Source organism: Rhodnius prolixus, unplaced genomic scaffold (assembly GCF_049639745.1).
Source record: "Rhodnius prolixus isolate KJV_2025 unplaced genomic scaffold, Rpr scaffold_2, whole genome shotgun sequence".
Classification (NCBI taxonomy): Eukaryota; Metazoa; Arthropoda; class Insecta; order Hemiptera; family Reduviidae; genus Rhodnius; species Rhodnius prolixus.
The window spans coordinates 16,058,229-16,073,022 of NW_027411592.1; the positions used below are offsets into that span (position 1 = coordinate 16,058,229).

At 30.9% G+C, this 14,794-nt stretch overlaps 2 protein-coding genes across 5 annotated transcripts in view; one reads left to right on the forward strand and one right to left on the reverse strand.

Annotated features, from left to right (window-relative positions):
• Positions 1 to 14,794, forward strand: part of LOC141449121 (uncharacterized) — a 109,739-nt gene that overhangs the window by 56,622 nt on the left and 38,323 nt on the right. The window lies entirely within an intron of this gene.
• The window catches only part of LOC141449115 (inward rectifier potassium channel 2-like), a 128,506-nt gene that overhangs the window by 54,536 nt on the left and 59,176 nt on the right, over positions 1 to 14,794 (reverse strand). Inside the window, exon 1 of one of the 3 annotated variants that reach the window (XM_074118204.1) lies at positions 5,426 to 5,563. The exons of the other annotated variants lie outside the window; for them this stretch is intronic. Within the exon in view, the coding sequence (XP_073974305.1) occupies positions 5,426 to 5,547 (122 nt within the window). The 5' untranslated portion in view covers positions 5,548 to 5,563. Of the gene's footprint in view, positions 1 to 5,425; positions 5,564 to 14,794 lie in introns of those variants that run through there. 3 annotated transcript variants of the gene reach the window in all.

Genomic DNA, 14,794 nt, shown 5'->3' on the forward strand with positions numbered 1-14,794 from the left:
AGCACGCTAATCCCTCAAGCTTATCCCTTTCTCAATAAAAATAAAAAAAAATTATACTAAAATTGTTCGCTAATAAATATCTCGAGAAATACCAAAATTAATTCAGTTATTAATTTTTTTTTTTGTTCAGCATTTCGCGAATAATTAGCATCCCGCGTTGAATCACTGTTTTTTTATGGATGATATAGTTTATTGGTAGAATTGCTTAAGATGCGATAAACCTTACGAATTAAGAGATTGCCATTTTTATTTGAATTTTGAAAATGGAATTTTCTTCAAGTAATACAAGCACCATATGTAGGAAAGGGAATTTCCACCCAATTCAAACAAGAAATCCGCTGATTGCGAGCACTATTTTCTAGAATGGTTCCGCAGATGAATCATAAATACAACTTTTCTCAATCTACTGAAACGTTTTCCGGAAATAGTTTTATTGACATCTGGAAGATTTTGGCATTTCAATTTCCTTTTTATAGATTTAAAAAAAAAAAATTCTTTTCGCAATTCATCAAGATTGTCCACAAAAGTGTGACATAATTAAATTATAACATTATAAAAATAAATCAAATCAAGTAGTATAAAATTGTGGTAGAAGCAATTGACCTTAACAAAGAACAATAAAACTAAGGTTAAATTTCAGAATAGTAAAATGTATTTTATGTAGTCTGGTATAAAAATAAAAGAAATCTAAAAATAGTAAGAAACTCAATTGTCCTTTATTTCAATGACACAAAAGCCCTAACCTGTCGCCAAACTAAATATGGTATCTGAACATGTACAATGAAATAAATTATTAATAGAAAAAGTACAAATGGTTTGCTACTTATTGTTTTAAAACACGATTCAATTCTTACTGAAAATAAAAAAAACGTTTCTTCAAAGATTACTGGAATTTATACTTGTGCAGCTGGTAAAATAAGGTGGCCTAAAACAATACTGGCTTTTAGATGGACCGCGACCGCACAGTGACTTAATGTAGTTTGTATATGTCTTATTTTAAACCCTACCTGGATAATTCTCTTTAGGCGGACTTCTGGAGGGAGCGATTAAACACACCCATTTTAGTGTTATTTTATTATAATAAGAATTAAGGAGGATTAAGGATTAAGTGTTGTGCTAAAATTTCAGTCAGAGTTGAAGTGCGAACAAGCTGAAGGATTTGTCTCGAATTTCTTCAACAACCGTTACTCTGATTGGTTTAAATGTGGATATAAACTTACATTAATCACGTACTAGAACTTATTTCCATAAAAATTTATTTCAGAAGGTTCTATGAGTGGAAGTTCCTTGAATTTTTCACTCTAAAATCACATTTCTGTGAATTGTACTGTTTTCCTTTGTAATAATATTAGAGAAAATTAATTATTTACCAAAAGCAAATGACAAATTCACAGAATCTCTGTAACCATTTTGAGGCTAATTCTGTAAGTCCTTTGCGTGGCAAGCTCCTTAGTCGCGCTACTTTATTTATTTACATTGAAGGCAACTATCTTCGAGTAAAATTTCTGTTTAAACAATTTTTTTGGTTAGTAATTTGAGTATTGAAGAAAGAAAAAACAGAATAAAGTTCAATATACAGAATTTGTTTATTTCAATTAAGTTACCACGTCTCAGTTTGCCAGTCCTAAACACCTTTACCTAAAAACAAACTGGCATATTGAAACTAGTTATTCATTTAAATGTTTAAATTTTGTTGGTGTCCCTGTCCGAAGGTACAAAGGAAAAAAGATGTAAAGGACTGCCAAAAGTTGGATTCAAATATGCGAGATTTTACAAATAAATGATTAAGTGTTCTTTTATCATGACTTTTACTCCACTGTTTGTAGAAGCGTAATTTTGCTACATAACTAGCTTGCTACTTACTGTAATCTTATGATCTTTTGAGAATTAGTTTTAAAAGAACATTAAAAAAATGAAAGCTTTAATAAGTTGTGATAGAATAATAAAATTACAATAACTTGGAAATAATGTTGGAAAATATTGCTATCAAGTAGAATTCCATTCAAACAACTTTAGCGATGTTGAAGGTAACAAACACATTTAAAAGAAGTGAAACAGCATGTTTTATAATAAATTTAATGCATTATGAAACTGATTACTGGAAAAAATATACAAATCCTAAACCAGTTTATTTTGTTTGCAAATAAAATAAATTAATTTATTATTCAATGTTGCATTAAAATAAATAAACTTCAACCATATTTATGGTATTATTAACATATTATGTTTCATTTAACGAAATTTTCTCATTTTGACTAATGTAATTACGTTAAAAAGTGCTCTTGTTAGCCCTTGAGTTCGAACTTAAAAACAATCATGTCATAACAATTACATATCTCACGTCCTGTAAATAGTGTCCTAAAATCTTACGTGCAGCAACAATAGAGTATCTCTGACTTCAATTCTCACAAGAAAAGTTCTACTTAAAGTTGTTGGTTTCACTTATACACCTCTCTACGATATTACTGTAACTACTTGTGATAGGAACTAGACATTCCTGGTTAACGCTGGAAGACATAAGCTTTGGAGAACCACCAGCGCTTTCATAGTGAGAGCGCCAGGAGATGTTGCCTTTTAAATTTCTTCCTCTGGCTGACAATATCTTCTCTGGGTATTCGATACTCATCCAAACAATTCATAAATATGTTTGCATTGCTGGTAAAGAGACCCATGTTCATACGAATTCTCAACCGGCCTTGTTATAATGTTTTTACAGAAAACTTTGCTAATAATTGAGTTTACTTTGTGCTGCTGATAATAAATAACGTTTTCGCGTACTGCTTCCATTCCTGCGACTGGTGTAATCCATTCTTTGATAACAGTACTCATAATGCATTTCAACCAACAAACTAAAATGATTCAGTGGCCATATGAGGGCTCTAAAGACACCCTCCAAGATCAGACGATCTGCTTATGATCCTCATTACCTGGATAAAAAAAGTCCTCACATTTCATTCTTTCCAGAATGCAGGCAGTACCTACTAACCTAGAATTGGTTATATAACGATAGAAGCTTTTCGAAAGCCTACGGTTAAATGTTAAAAATATTTTATACGCAACTAATTCGGGGGCAGGTTTGGCGCAGTGTTCATGATCACGGACTAGTTGGAGTATCGCATTCGCTACTCTTTATAAAAATGTTAATAATAAAGCTCTCCGTCTACGATACCAATTTAGTAGTTGGATGTTAAGACCAGTCTAAAAACGTTTTTCAAGAAAGATTTCAAAAAATCCTAAAAGTATGCTTCCTTCAGTTGGAAGTAAAAAGTTAAGTAATCGCCTATTAAATACCCATCTATGGCTGCTTTTCCGCAAGTGTATATTAATCAAATATAAATTTCACCTAGAGGTTTACAACCTCTTGGTCACGAATTGTTTCACCCAGTTGTTCCCTTCTGCGTGTTATTCGGCCAGTTATTGTTTATCCTGTGCAAGGTAATCAATAAAGAGCATTGCAGCAAAAACTCTGGCCTGTCATTTTCCACAGATTAAATAGATTTTACTTTCTTTTTGGTGCAGAGCCATCGTCTTCCGCCCAAAGCTTTGATTGCTGTTTCGTTTTTGACGTTTAGTAATTTTCATAAGACTTTCAGTAAAAAAATTATTATTATTTTTTCCCCACTTAAATGGTTCAAATATTGCTGCGAAATGTTGGTTTTGATCAGTATTAAACAATGCCTCACTTTATCTTGCACGAAACCTTCTCAGTCAATTATTATGTAAAAATGTATTGCTTCCAAAAACCCATCAGGGTCTCAGCTGTATCATATTGCTGGTCGCCAATGTCATATTAAACACATTCTGGACTTTTTCATCTGTAATTGCATTTTTGACCAATATTATTATTGCATTTTCAAGGGAAGTAGAACCATATTTGTATGTAATCGCCAACTTTTTTTCGCTCTTAACAAATAGAAAGCAATTTCCTTACAAAATTTTCACCAACTTAGGATGAATTTCCATCAAGCGTTCAACCATTCAAATGAAAAATTTTATGAATTCAAAAAGCCTATTCTGCAAAATAATAATTATTTGATAGATAAAGTCCATGTTTACGTTATTGCGATATGTTTACCAAACAAGAGAAACAACATTTGCCAGGATATTTGTAAAGAAGGCTGGTGTTATCTCTGAACATTTTTTCTACTCAGTATTTTCTTTTTGTAACTTATTCAACGTACATCCTATATTGCTTTAGATTATTACGCAATAATATACAAGTGATTAATTGAAATTATATTGATTGCTACAGCTTACATTTTAATACTACCATTAGATTCAGACAAAGAGATTATAAGATTATTGAATTCACTGATTACTAATACACTTTGTTTCTTAATTACAATATATTTGTATGCAATGCTCATTAAGCAATTTTGTTTATTATTTTTTTTTTTTGTGAGTTTGCATTTTTTATAATGCACATTGTTCATACCATGGTATCAGATTTTCAAAATGGATGTAATTTTTATTAATCTATTCTTCCAATCCATCAGATAAAAACAGAACAAACTGAAAAGGATCATGAACCTTCGGAAAATATCTCCTGGGCGATAAGACAACACAGTCTCATCAAGTTACAGAGCCAAGCGTTAAAAAGCATTTCTATCTTTACAATAAGCGAGCTGAGGTGTTCAGGAAAACATTTTTTATTGAGCTACAAATTGAAAGGTGTAGCATTTTACTCCAGACAATATTTATTATTGTCCTGTTACGGAACAGGCTCATATTACATTAAAATCTACAACCAATAGTATTATTTTGTTTAAATTAATTTTCACTTTGAACAAAATAATTCCTTTATTAATAAAATTAAAAGAATAATAATATATGAAAAAATTTAGTTTCACCTTCCATATAGAATAGAAAATTATTAGAAGAAGGGTATCAAAAATTACAAGCATTCATTTATGCTAAAATATACTCAATAATAGACTGTTCAATTCTTCATTTTATTCGGCTGTAGACTGATACTTGATGTTACAGTACAGTGCAATGTGCAACAAGTTTTTCAACTTCAGATTATAACTTCTTTAACAGACTGCACTTGAAAAGTATCGATACTTCTAAAGATAGTTTAGACAAGAATTTCTGTGTATACACTTTCTTAATTGAAGCAATGCATTTCCATTAAAAGAACAAAAGTTCAGTAATTATTTATGAATTATTTGCTTTATTATTAGTCTTCCAACTGAAGCACTAACCGTGCTATTACTAATAGCATTAATAACATCCCTAACAATATTATTAAGTGATTTACAAATTAAAACGTGAATAATTTTGGAAACTTTTAAATATAATTTTTAATTCAGGAGTAATATTTCAAAATAACAACCACTCTTTAGTTAGCCAAGGTACCAATTTTACCTAGGTATTTATTTTATTGAACATATTACAAATAAAAGTTCAAAAACTGACATATTACCTGAATTTCCGAAAACAATTGATGAAGGCAATGATGAATATCATAAATAAAAGCAAAATAATAAGGAAGAAAATAAATGAAATTATAAAACCAATGTGAAATAGAATTCTTGCAAATTCCATTGATTTAAAATTTAAATTGCACTGAAACTAATTAAATTTATTATTTAATAGTGATCAAAAAATTTATTCTTGAACTCCGTACACGTAAGAACCGAAAGTGTGACTAATATGCCCCAGAAAAATGTAGGTTTTTCGTTGTTACAATCTTAGATAAGCTAATATGTTTATCTAAGATTTTGTTACACATTATTCATTGTAACTTGTAGTTTTTTTGCACTGCTGAATAAAGGAGGTATTAAATAGCAACAAAATTTATTGTACCATCACGCCAGAAATGAAATTTTAAATCTAACTGTATTAGAAATGGAAAATCTTCATAATTAATCTGGTCCAATTGAGCTTATACCAATCTTTGAGGATCTTATGTTCCTGCGAGAGTTCAGGCTACAAGCAACGCAGCAGGTTAGAAATAACATTAAGTTTTTATGCAACATTTTTGATCATTATTTATGGTAAAAAAATTTAACTTCAGAGGCAGCTATTGATGAAACTTTCTGTATTTAGCGTTACCAAAGCATACTTATGCTTATAATCAAACGACCTGAAATGAATTGTCACACGAGGGTACCTACCACTGGCCTGTAGAGTTTAGGATACTTTACGGTTAGGGTGGCTAATAGGTTCTTTTAATAGGATGTCCCTAGGAGAAAAAACATCCAGCCTAATATTCTTTGGAACAGGCCATCTGTACTTGTTGGATGAAGAACGTTTCTTTAGCCATTTCTTGACACAGAGGTATTGGAGCGAAGTATGTTCTTAGTTCTTCATAAGAAAACCTTCTCTCTACCTCTGCTGAAACCATCTAGTAGGCTTCAATGTTTCCCAGTCTGTAAATCACCTGTAAACTCTTAAGAATCTCTTGGCCGTAGATCAACTCAATAAAAATCAAACAGCACAAAAAAATAAGAAAGAGTTGCTGGTAGACATTTAATATTTTGAAATGTCTTAAAAGAGATTGTCGTTTGAAATAGTTTTATCTGTCAAAATCTGTTTTATTATGCAGAACCATCTGTTCATAAGATCACTGTTGATTTTTACAAATTTTTTGTTGAATTTTTGGAAAGGCTAACAAACTTAGAAATTTAGAAAATATTACCGCACAAATTTACCATGTAAATTTAATTTACCAAACAATGATGAATTTTTCCTAAATATTAAATTAAAATGAAAATGAACCCACTCTAAAGTAGAATTTAAAATCAGGAATGAAAAATGCACAATTATCCAAAATCTGTTAATTTGACTATCACTGTAGGAGAGAACCATATCTTTAAGCCTCACTTTGATAAGAATTAATATTTTTTACTTTTTTTTTAACAAAATAATAATAAAAAAAAAACAGTTCAGGGCAATATTCGTGACGTAGTACACTCAGGCCTTTGATAAACTCAGTCATCTAAGGAACTAACGACTAAGCACATGCTGACTCAAACTAGTCTGTCTGTTTAGATCTGCTTAGTCAAATTTCAGCTGATATAACCCTAAAATTAAATACTGTATCACTTCCTTATTAAATTAAAAAAAAAAAAATACCATTTGTGTAATTATATTATCATTTAATTTAAACGAGACAACATCTAAGGTTGTCAGGGCTGCGATGGTCAGTTCAAATCCAGGCGCTTTCTCTGCCTAATTATACCTAATTACCAACTAAACATGGATGGAAGTAAATCGCTTGACGGGGAATGTAAAGATCTAGCAATGGGGATTTCTGGTACCCAGTAATCATAAAATATATTTAAGAATAAGTTGTCATTGGTAATCTTCTCTTATTAACTACTACTTATTTGACTCGTATTTAGGAGTTCAGTAAACTAGAACTTCGTGTAATATTCGAAGATGGTGCAGCTTCTTAAATCTTGACAACCCTGATGGAATACCAGCCTATTAACATTGCATACTAATACCTTCAACGTCCTCACAGTACCTGAAGAGATAATTGATTCGTACAAGTACTTCGGTTACTGTAAAACCCTAATTCATTAAATTTCACGTTGTGTCTTTATTCTAAGCACAAACATTGTCAGAAAGCCCACGATAGTTAGTTACAGGTCACAGTGGATTTGAATCTATTCAGCCATTCCTGTTTTGTCTATCTCTTATAAAGTATTTCCTTGATTTTGTTTTAGTAATTAATTCTTTAAAAGCAATGAAAATTTTTGTAAACTTGAATAACAAGTTTTAATTTAATTTTTGTATAATTTGAAACAGTTCTTGAATTAAAAAATAAAAAAGTCAAACATTCCGGAAGGAAGTGTCTTGTACAAAGCATACTATCCCTTAAATTTTATTGCAGAATTTTTATTACATTTAACTTCCAAATTAAAATCTTTCTTTCAATACTTTCTTTGCAGTTCAATCTTAGTATTTGGGAAGTTGGCACCGTCTTATAAAGAGACAACATAAGTCTATATCATTTTTTGATAAAACACTTGAAACTAAATAGTAAAAAATTATTTTCATTAGCTCTAGCATCTATACACTTGTACGTTGTTTGTGTCTTGTACAAAGCATACTATCCCTTAAATTTTATTGCAGAATTTAGTTACATTTAACTTCCAAATTAAAATCTTTCTTTCAATACTTTCTTTGCTGTTCAATTTTAGTATTTGGGAAGTTGGCACCGTCTAATAAACTTATAAAGAGACAACATAAGTCTAGAAGAAATAATTTAGAGAGACAAACAGTCAATATTCATCTGGTTGGTAGATCTGTGAAGAATAGCCTAAATAGAGCTTTCTAGGTCGGCGAAATGTTGGTTTTTCTTTTTCTGCATTATCAATTCCAATAAAACAATAAACATTTGTTGTTTTCATCAATGAATTAGGTCAATGTGGATTATTCTGTATATTTTTAAACTGATTAATTAATCATTGCGCATTCATCAACAATTTAGCGCAAGGACAGTGATTTGCAGACGAAAATTACCATTACAATGAATGAAATAGACGGAAAGAAAAAAAAAATAAATCACTTTAACATGTTAATACTGAAAAATGTAAATAATAAAACTGGTTGTTACTGGCAGGAAGGACTGGCTGAAGTTTTCAATGTGCAACAAGTTTGGAAGTTTACACTGGCACCGAGAGCTAACATTGAACTTCCAAGAGGCCTGTTGCTGCTTAACTGACTATTGATTGTTGAGCAAAACAAAGTTTCTGTCAAAAATATTTATGAACTTCTTTTGCAAAAAAAAAAAATAAAAAGGATCTTTTATTTTTATTTTTTAAGTAATCCATCGTCAAACTAAGCTTCAAGCTTTTAACATTATTGGCTCTTAGTAAGGCTGGAAATTAATACTAACAGACCAGCATTTAATCATTTTAACTAAATTAAGTTCTGCTTGTTAAATAATTCCTTCTTTACATCATAAGTTATCTTATATAGTAAATATCTCTGCACCGAATATGAACTTGATCATCATAAAGTTAATGTGCTCACATAATTGTTATTCTGAGTTTAATACTAATTCATTTTCTGTAAATTTGTCTTTTCGATATGCATTTCTACCACATGCAGATTGCATTCCTATCAGTGAAATCCAAAAAAGTAGCTTTGCCAGTTACTAAATTTTGCTCATTTTGTTTTGATTTAAGTAAGATGCTTTTAACGATTATTGCTCTTGAAAAGGACGGAAATGATATTCGTAGAATTGCTGGAAAATCTTATAGAAATTTTATTGCGTTAAAATAAATAGAGTCGAATAAATAGAGTCGAATAGATAGATTCAAATTCTTTAAGAAAGAATATTCCCTTCATCGTTGTATCCTGTTTTATTTTATAAATTTCATAAACGAAAGAAAAAGTACCACTTTCCCAAAACGTCAAAATGAAAATTAATTTCCCTAGTTTTCAGCGCAATAGATAACAGATTACTGTCCAACTTAGATGGTACTTTATTTATGATTTTGCGTACTATTTTGTTATTGTTTAAGCGCTAATATAATTCACTAAAATAATATAAATTTTCACAAAGGACAACTGTTGGAAAGTCGCCCAGTTTTAGAAAATTATGCCTGACCTTAGAATCCAGTATAATAATTTTCAAATGAAAGATATACGTAGTACACGCATCATATATAAGGCACAAATATATATTCGTGGCCTTAAATATATACTTCCCACTTAGCATTTAGCTTTCCTTTTTAGCTAATAGCACAAGAATTTCAATAATCATAAATAAAATTATTATTTTTTCCAGAAAAAAGAAACAAATAGGGCCGCTCTCTGATTTTTTTAACCTTCAGAGAATTTGACTAAGTAATGTGTATCCATGTAAAGATGGCAGCACACTTAAACATGACATTATTTTGTACATCCATTTCGTTTAAAAATTTTATTCTCTTTGATTACAAAGATTCTGTAACTATTACCACTTAATTATTTATTATTTTTAGGTGAAAACGAATTTAGTTAATACAAGAAACTGAATAATATTTTAAACAACAGAGGATTCCTAGCTCAACTCTAATGTCTCCTCTTTCTAAAGTTAAATAGCAGTATAAATCACGCTTAGTCGAAATGTTCGTGCTGACTAAACAGTCAAGGCATTCACCTGTGAAATATAATGCCTCGGTGTAGCAACTTTTTTTGAAAAACTTGCAGACATTCAAACGCTAAGGAGGTAATAATTTCTCGCTTCAGAAATTTATTTGTTTAAATTGGACTGCACAACTGGTACGATCAAACGTTGATACTAAGGAAGCCACAGTACTCTATTTCTGTAGTGGAATTATTAAGCTACTTCAATGTAAAATTGTGGGTAAATTAAATAAGAAAAAAGTGGAAAACGAGTAGGTAATGCCTGTTCGTTCATCTGATCATACAACTGAGACTACAAAAACTGCATTTGGAGGCGTATTATCGGGCTTTGCAGGTAGACTCAATATACCTTAATTTTCGCAAGGCATATGTTCTAATCCCCACGGTTTGCTGCTTCAGAAACTATTACATTTTTGGGATTCACTAAACCGTTTCATCACATTTAAAGGGAGTGAACACGGTTATTAAAATGTTTCAAGTTGGGATAGATGTTACATTGGGAATATAAGTTGGGACTTTGCATGTTTCTGGGCATTTATGAAAGATTTGCCAGACGGATTTTTGATAAATTATACGAAACTTTTTTTTTTTGAGAATAACTTCTTTGAAAGGAGAAGACTGATGGGTTACAAAAAGATCTATATTACCTAAGTGACCGTTCAAGAAAAAGAACTGCTTGGGCCTAAACGTTTAGAAATGCACAGCTAATACCTTCACCAGAAAGAACAATACCGTTTGTCCTCATCCTTAATAATGTTGACCTTGAATTGGACCAGGGACTTCAATTCAAAGAGCACGTTGATGAAATGGGTAACAAGGCACTTTAACCCATAGGTTTAATGATTATGCCCCGTAGGAATATGAAAGATTCCATAGCCCTAATATCCCTGCCTTGTCAAGTGTAAAAAACATGAGTACTCCTCCATTATTTGTGAAGCGATTAGAAAAGCTGTTTAAGAAATTTTTGCAACAATGACGATGAGATGAATTTGGATTTTTTTAGATCAAGCAACTGAGATTATGTTTTAAGAGATTTACTAGTTTGTAAATGATGACCTTGACTTTGTTTTTTTTTTTTTTTTGATGAAAATTATAAAGAAATAAATGTGAAATGAAATAAGGTGTAGCCTTACCTTTACAATATAAAAAATGTCAACAAAATTATGTAAAGCATTGAAGGTGGAAATTCCCATGGTCGTCCAAGCTTGAGAAACGCTAGTTACTTGTGATCAATGTTCCACTCCTTTAAGGAAACATAAATGATTTTGGGTACTATAATTATCGTACTAAACCAGAGGCTCATTATAAGAAACCTCTTTATTCGATTTTTTTTCTTCTAAATTTCTTATATAGATAAGAAGAACATTTCCCGTAAGTGCTTTTAGCTTCTTGCGATCAACATTTATCAGTTGGTACTGGTCTTAGACTTTAATCTCCCAGCTGGATGTAATACTAGTTCAGACTGTCTTTTACAGAAGGGAGCTTCGACGTGTTTCTTGTAAGAACTAAATAAATTGCAATTTAAACAACCTCTGTTTAGTCAGAGCCAATATATTAGATTAGAGCTCTTTAAAGAAAGTGTACTTCTTTTTCCTTAGCGGAGTAATCTCACATCAGCAATTATACAGACGGCCATTTCCCGAAGATAAAGAAAAGTGTTATATTGACATTCTAATAGCACGAATGGGAGCAGTGACGTTAGAAAGAGAGGCCAAGGCTACCGCCCCATTACGAGGGAAATGTGACCTACATCTCAATAATCTCCAGAGGGTGAGTCCACGCATAAGGGTACTGGAGTCTCCAGAGGTTTTTATTTTGAATGTCTGCTAGCCTTATTAACAAGATAAGAACAACAAAGTACATTGTAAAAGAACGAAGTTCGCCAAAACTATAAAATTTCACTAGAGGCTATTTAAATAAAATATACAAAAAAAGATGAATCATGTGCTTCATTAAAATATTAAATAAATAAACATTCACTTCTGTATCAAATGAATTTATGAACTCCTTTGAAATTTTGTGATATATCTGTTTAAAAAAGAAAAACAAGCGATACGTGCACAGACGAAACCTGTATGCGAACATCTGTCATTTCTTATTTTAATAAAAGTATTCTGTTGGTAGAGACTTCAGCTGGCGACCATTTCTGTGCCAAGAGAAGAAGAGCTAAAGGTATTTAAGATGAATTATTTTCAAGCTTATGTGTTGTCCAAAAACAAGAACTTTAATTTCCTTATCCTATTATAATTTTATCCTATATTGTTATAGATGTACACCGATGTACTTAATTATGTTAAAATCTAATTTTAATGATAGTTTTCTCACTTTTATTACACATATTAATAACAAACAACAATATATATTGCTTAAAATTGTAAATTGATTCTCAGAATCATTCAATGAACACTCCGAATGATAGTTCGGTGATATCATAATTCTGTGGACAATCGCCTAGATGTCCATTCGTCTAAAACTTGGGAGTTTTAAGATACAATTAAGTTAATAATTTTTATTATTCTTCATATACAGAAAATTAGATGTTGAAGCTTGCTGATTTAAATAGTTCGGATACGGAAAAATGCCATAAGCGAATAAAGTAAAAAATAATCGCCAACTTTTCAGATCGGACTAATCGTTCAACTACTAAATGTAACTAAACTTAGTGGCGGTGGAAGCAAGTAATTTACGCTTAACTTTTTTTTGTATCAAATAAGAAGTATTTTTAGGTTCTCAGCGCTGGATAATATCTTGATTGACGCATTTTATTGTATTCCTGACCAGCTGCGGACATTCATCCATTATCAGAGGTAGTTTGGTGTTGAGATTTCGACAATCAGCTTGGGTAGTGCGGGACGCAAACTTGGTGAAGTCAAAACCTTTACAAGCTAATTAATTTATCTCTGATGATGGAATGAAGTCCAAAACCGTTTTGAAGGGTTCAAAAGTAGCCATACGCTTCATAACCATTATTCCAATAACCAAATTCGCAAGCCAATATAGACAATTCCTACTGAAATACCAATAAATGATAAATTATGTTCAAAGAAAAAGATAAACTGTTAAATATTCGGAATCAATAATTAGACGCTGTTGCGGGCGATAATAGATTATGAGGTTTCTTTGTGACTTCACCAAGTAATACACTGATTTGGTTTCTTCTTTGTGTCTTTGATTTCATTTTCTTAATTAATAGATAGGGTTGTGACCTAGGAAGCACGTGCTTAGTGAGAGACAGATTTGTTGTTGATGATAACCTAGATTTTTCTGGATGTAATTAAAAGTTAACTTATGTTTTGTATCCAGCGTACTTGTTTATTTACAGCGTCACTGTAGTAAGAATCCAAGACTGTGTTACATCACAGTACAGCTGTTCAGTACTATAAGGAAATACTTTCGTATTTTGGTATCACGTGTATCAACAATTTGCACACGGTTTATAAGTTATTTGCACGTGATATTTAACTTTTCATTTCTTTTATAATAATTAAATTTTATTACATCTTTAAAGGTTTATTTGTGCAGTAAATTTATTAGAACTACTGTACAAGGTAACCCTTTTGATTACAAACCAGAAATGTTCAAAAAAAAAATTTTATTTTTTGCTATCAAACAAAAATTAAGTAAGAAAAGTAATCTTATCTTAAAATTTAATGAATAATATTCTCTTAAGCAGTTTTATAATATAAATCATTTACAGATATCAACGTGAAACAACTCATCCGTAATACTAAAAAAAAAGTGCGTATGCGTTTAATTGGATGTGTACCAAATGTGTTGTTGAATTACACCTGTTTTGTCGTTTACAATTTTTACGTCACACATGTCCTCAACATATGTTAAAATCTTTAGCTATTTAAGTATGATTGTAACTAAATCACATTAGTAACTGGAAAAAATATAAAGTAACTTTCCTTTTAGTTTGCAGATATTATTAAGTCTGATCTAAGTAGATACTGTTACTGACAAAATCTGTTCTTGTATCCTACCTTATAAATATAATATATATATTAAATTAAATATACTGCACTACTTCGACTACAAAGACATATAAGTATTTTTTACAATGAAGAATAAATAATTTAAATAAAGCAGTTCTTTTTAGAGAAAATAGCCACTTTATAATTTTGGTAATACAAACCGATTTTTTTTCATAAAAATTACCTGTCTCCTAAACAATGTCCCTCCCCGGGTCCTAGGTAGCAGGAGATGACGTGGAAAAGAAAATCTGGGATTAGTTTGCTGTTCAGAAGCCAGCTCAAGATAAGTCCAGTATATCATATACACAAAGCTAAACCTAAACCTTCATCCTCTTACTCGTATTATTCGTTTGGAACCAAAACCTTTTTTTTAGTTCTATCCAATGCTAAAATTTGAGCAAAATCAGAAAAAAAGTAAATCGAATCTTGGCGAAAATACACAGCGAAACTAAAATTTATATTAGTCAGAACAAAAAGAGCAATAATCTTAAAGGAATAGAACCTAGCTCTAATCGATAATAATCTATTAATTAAACCTTTTTTCAAAATTTGCATTTAATAAAAAAAAAAGTCAACTTTCAACATTTCCCATAACAGGAATACAAAGAATTTCGAAGAGCCAAGTTGTTCAGAATTTTACATGAATAGTGCATAGTTTAGTGGTACTTTTGGCACCGGGGTTTACACTTGGTCTCTCCTTGCATTTAAACTAATAGTAAACGAGAAAT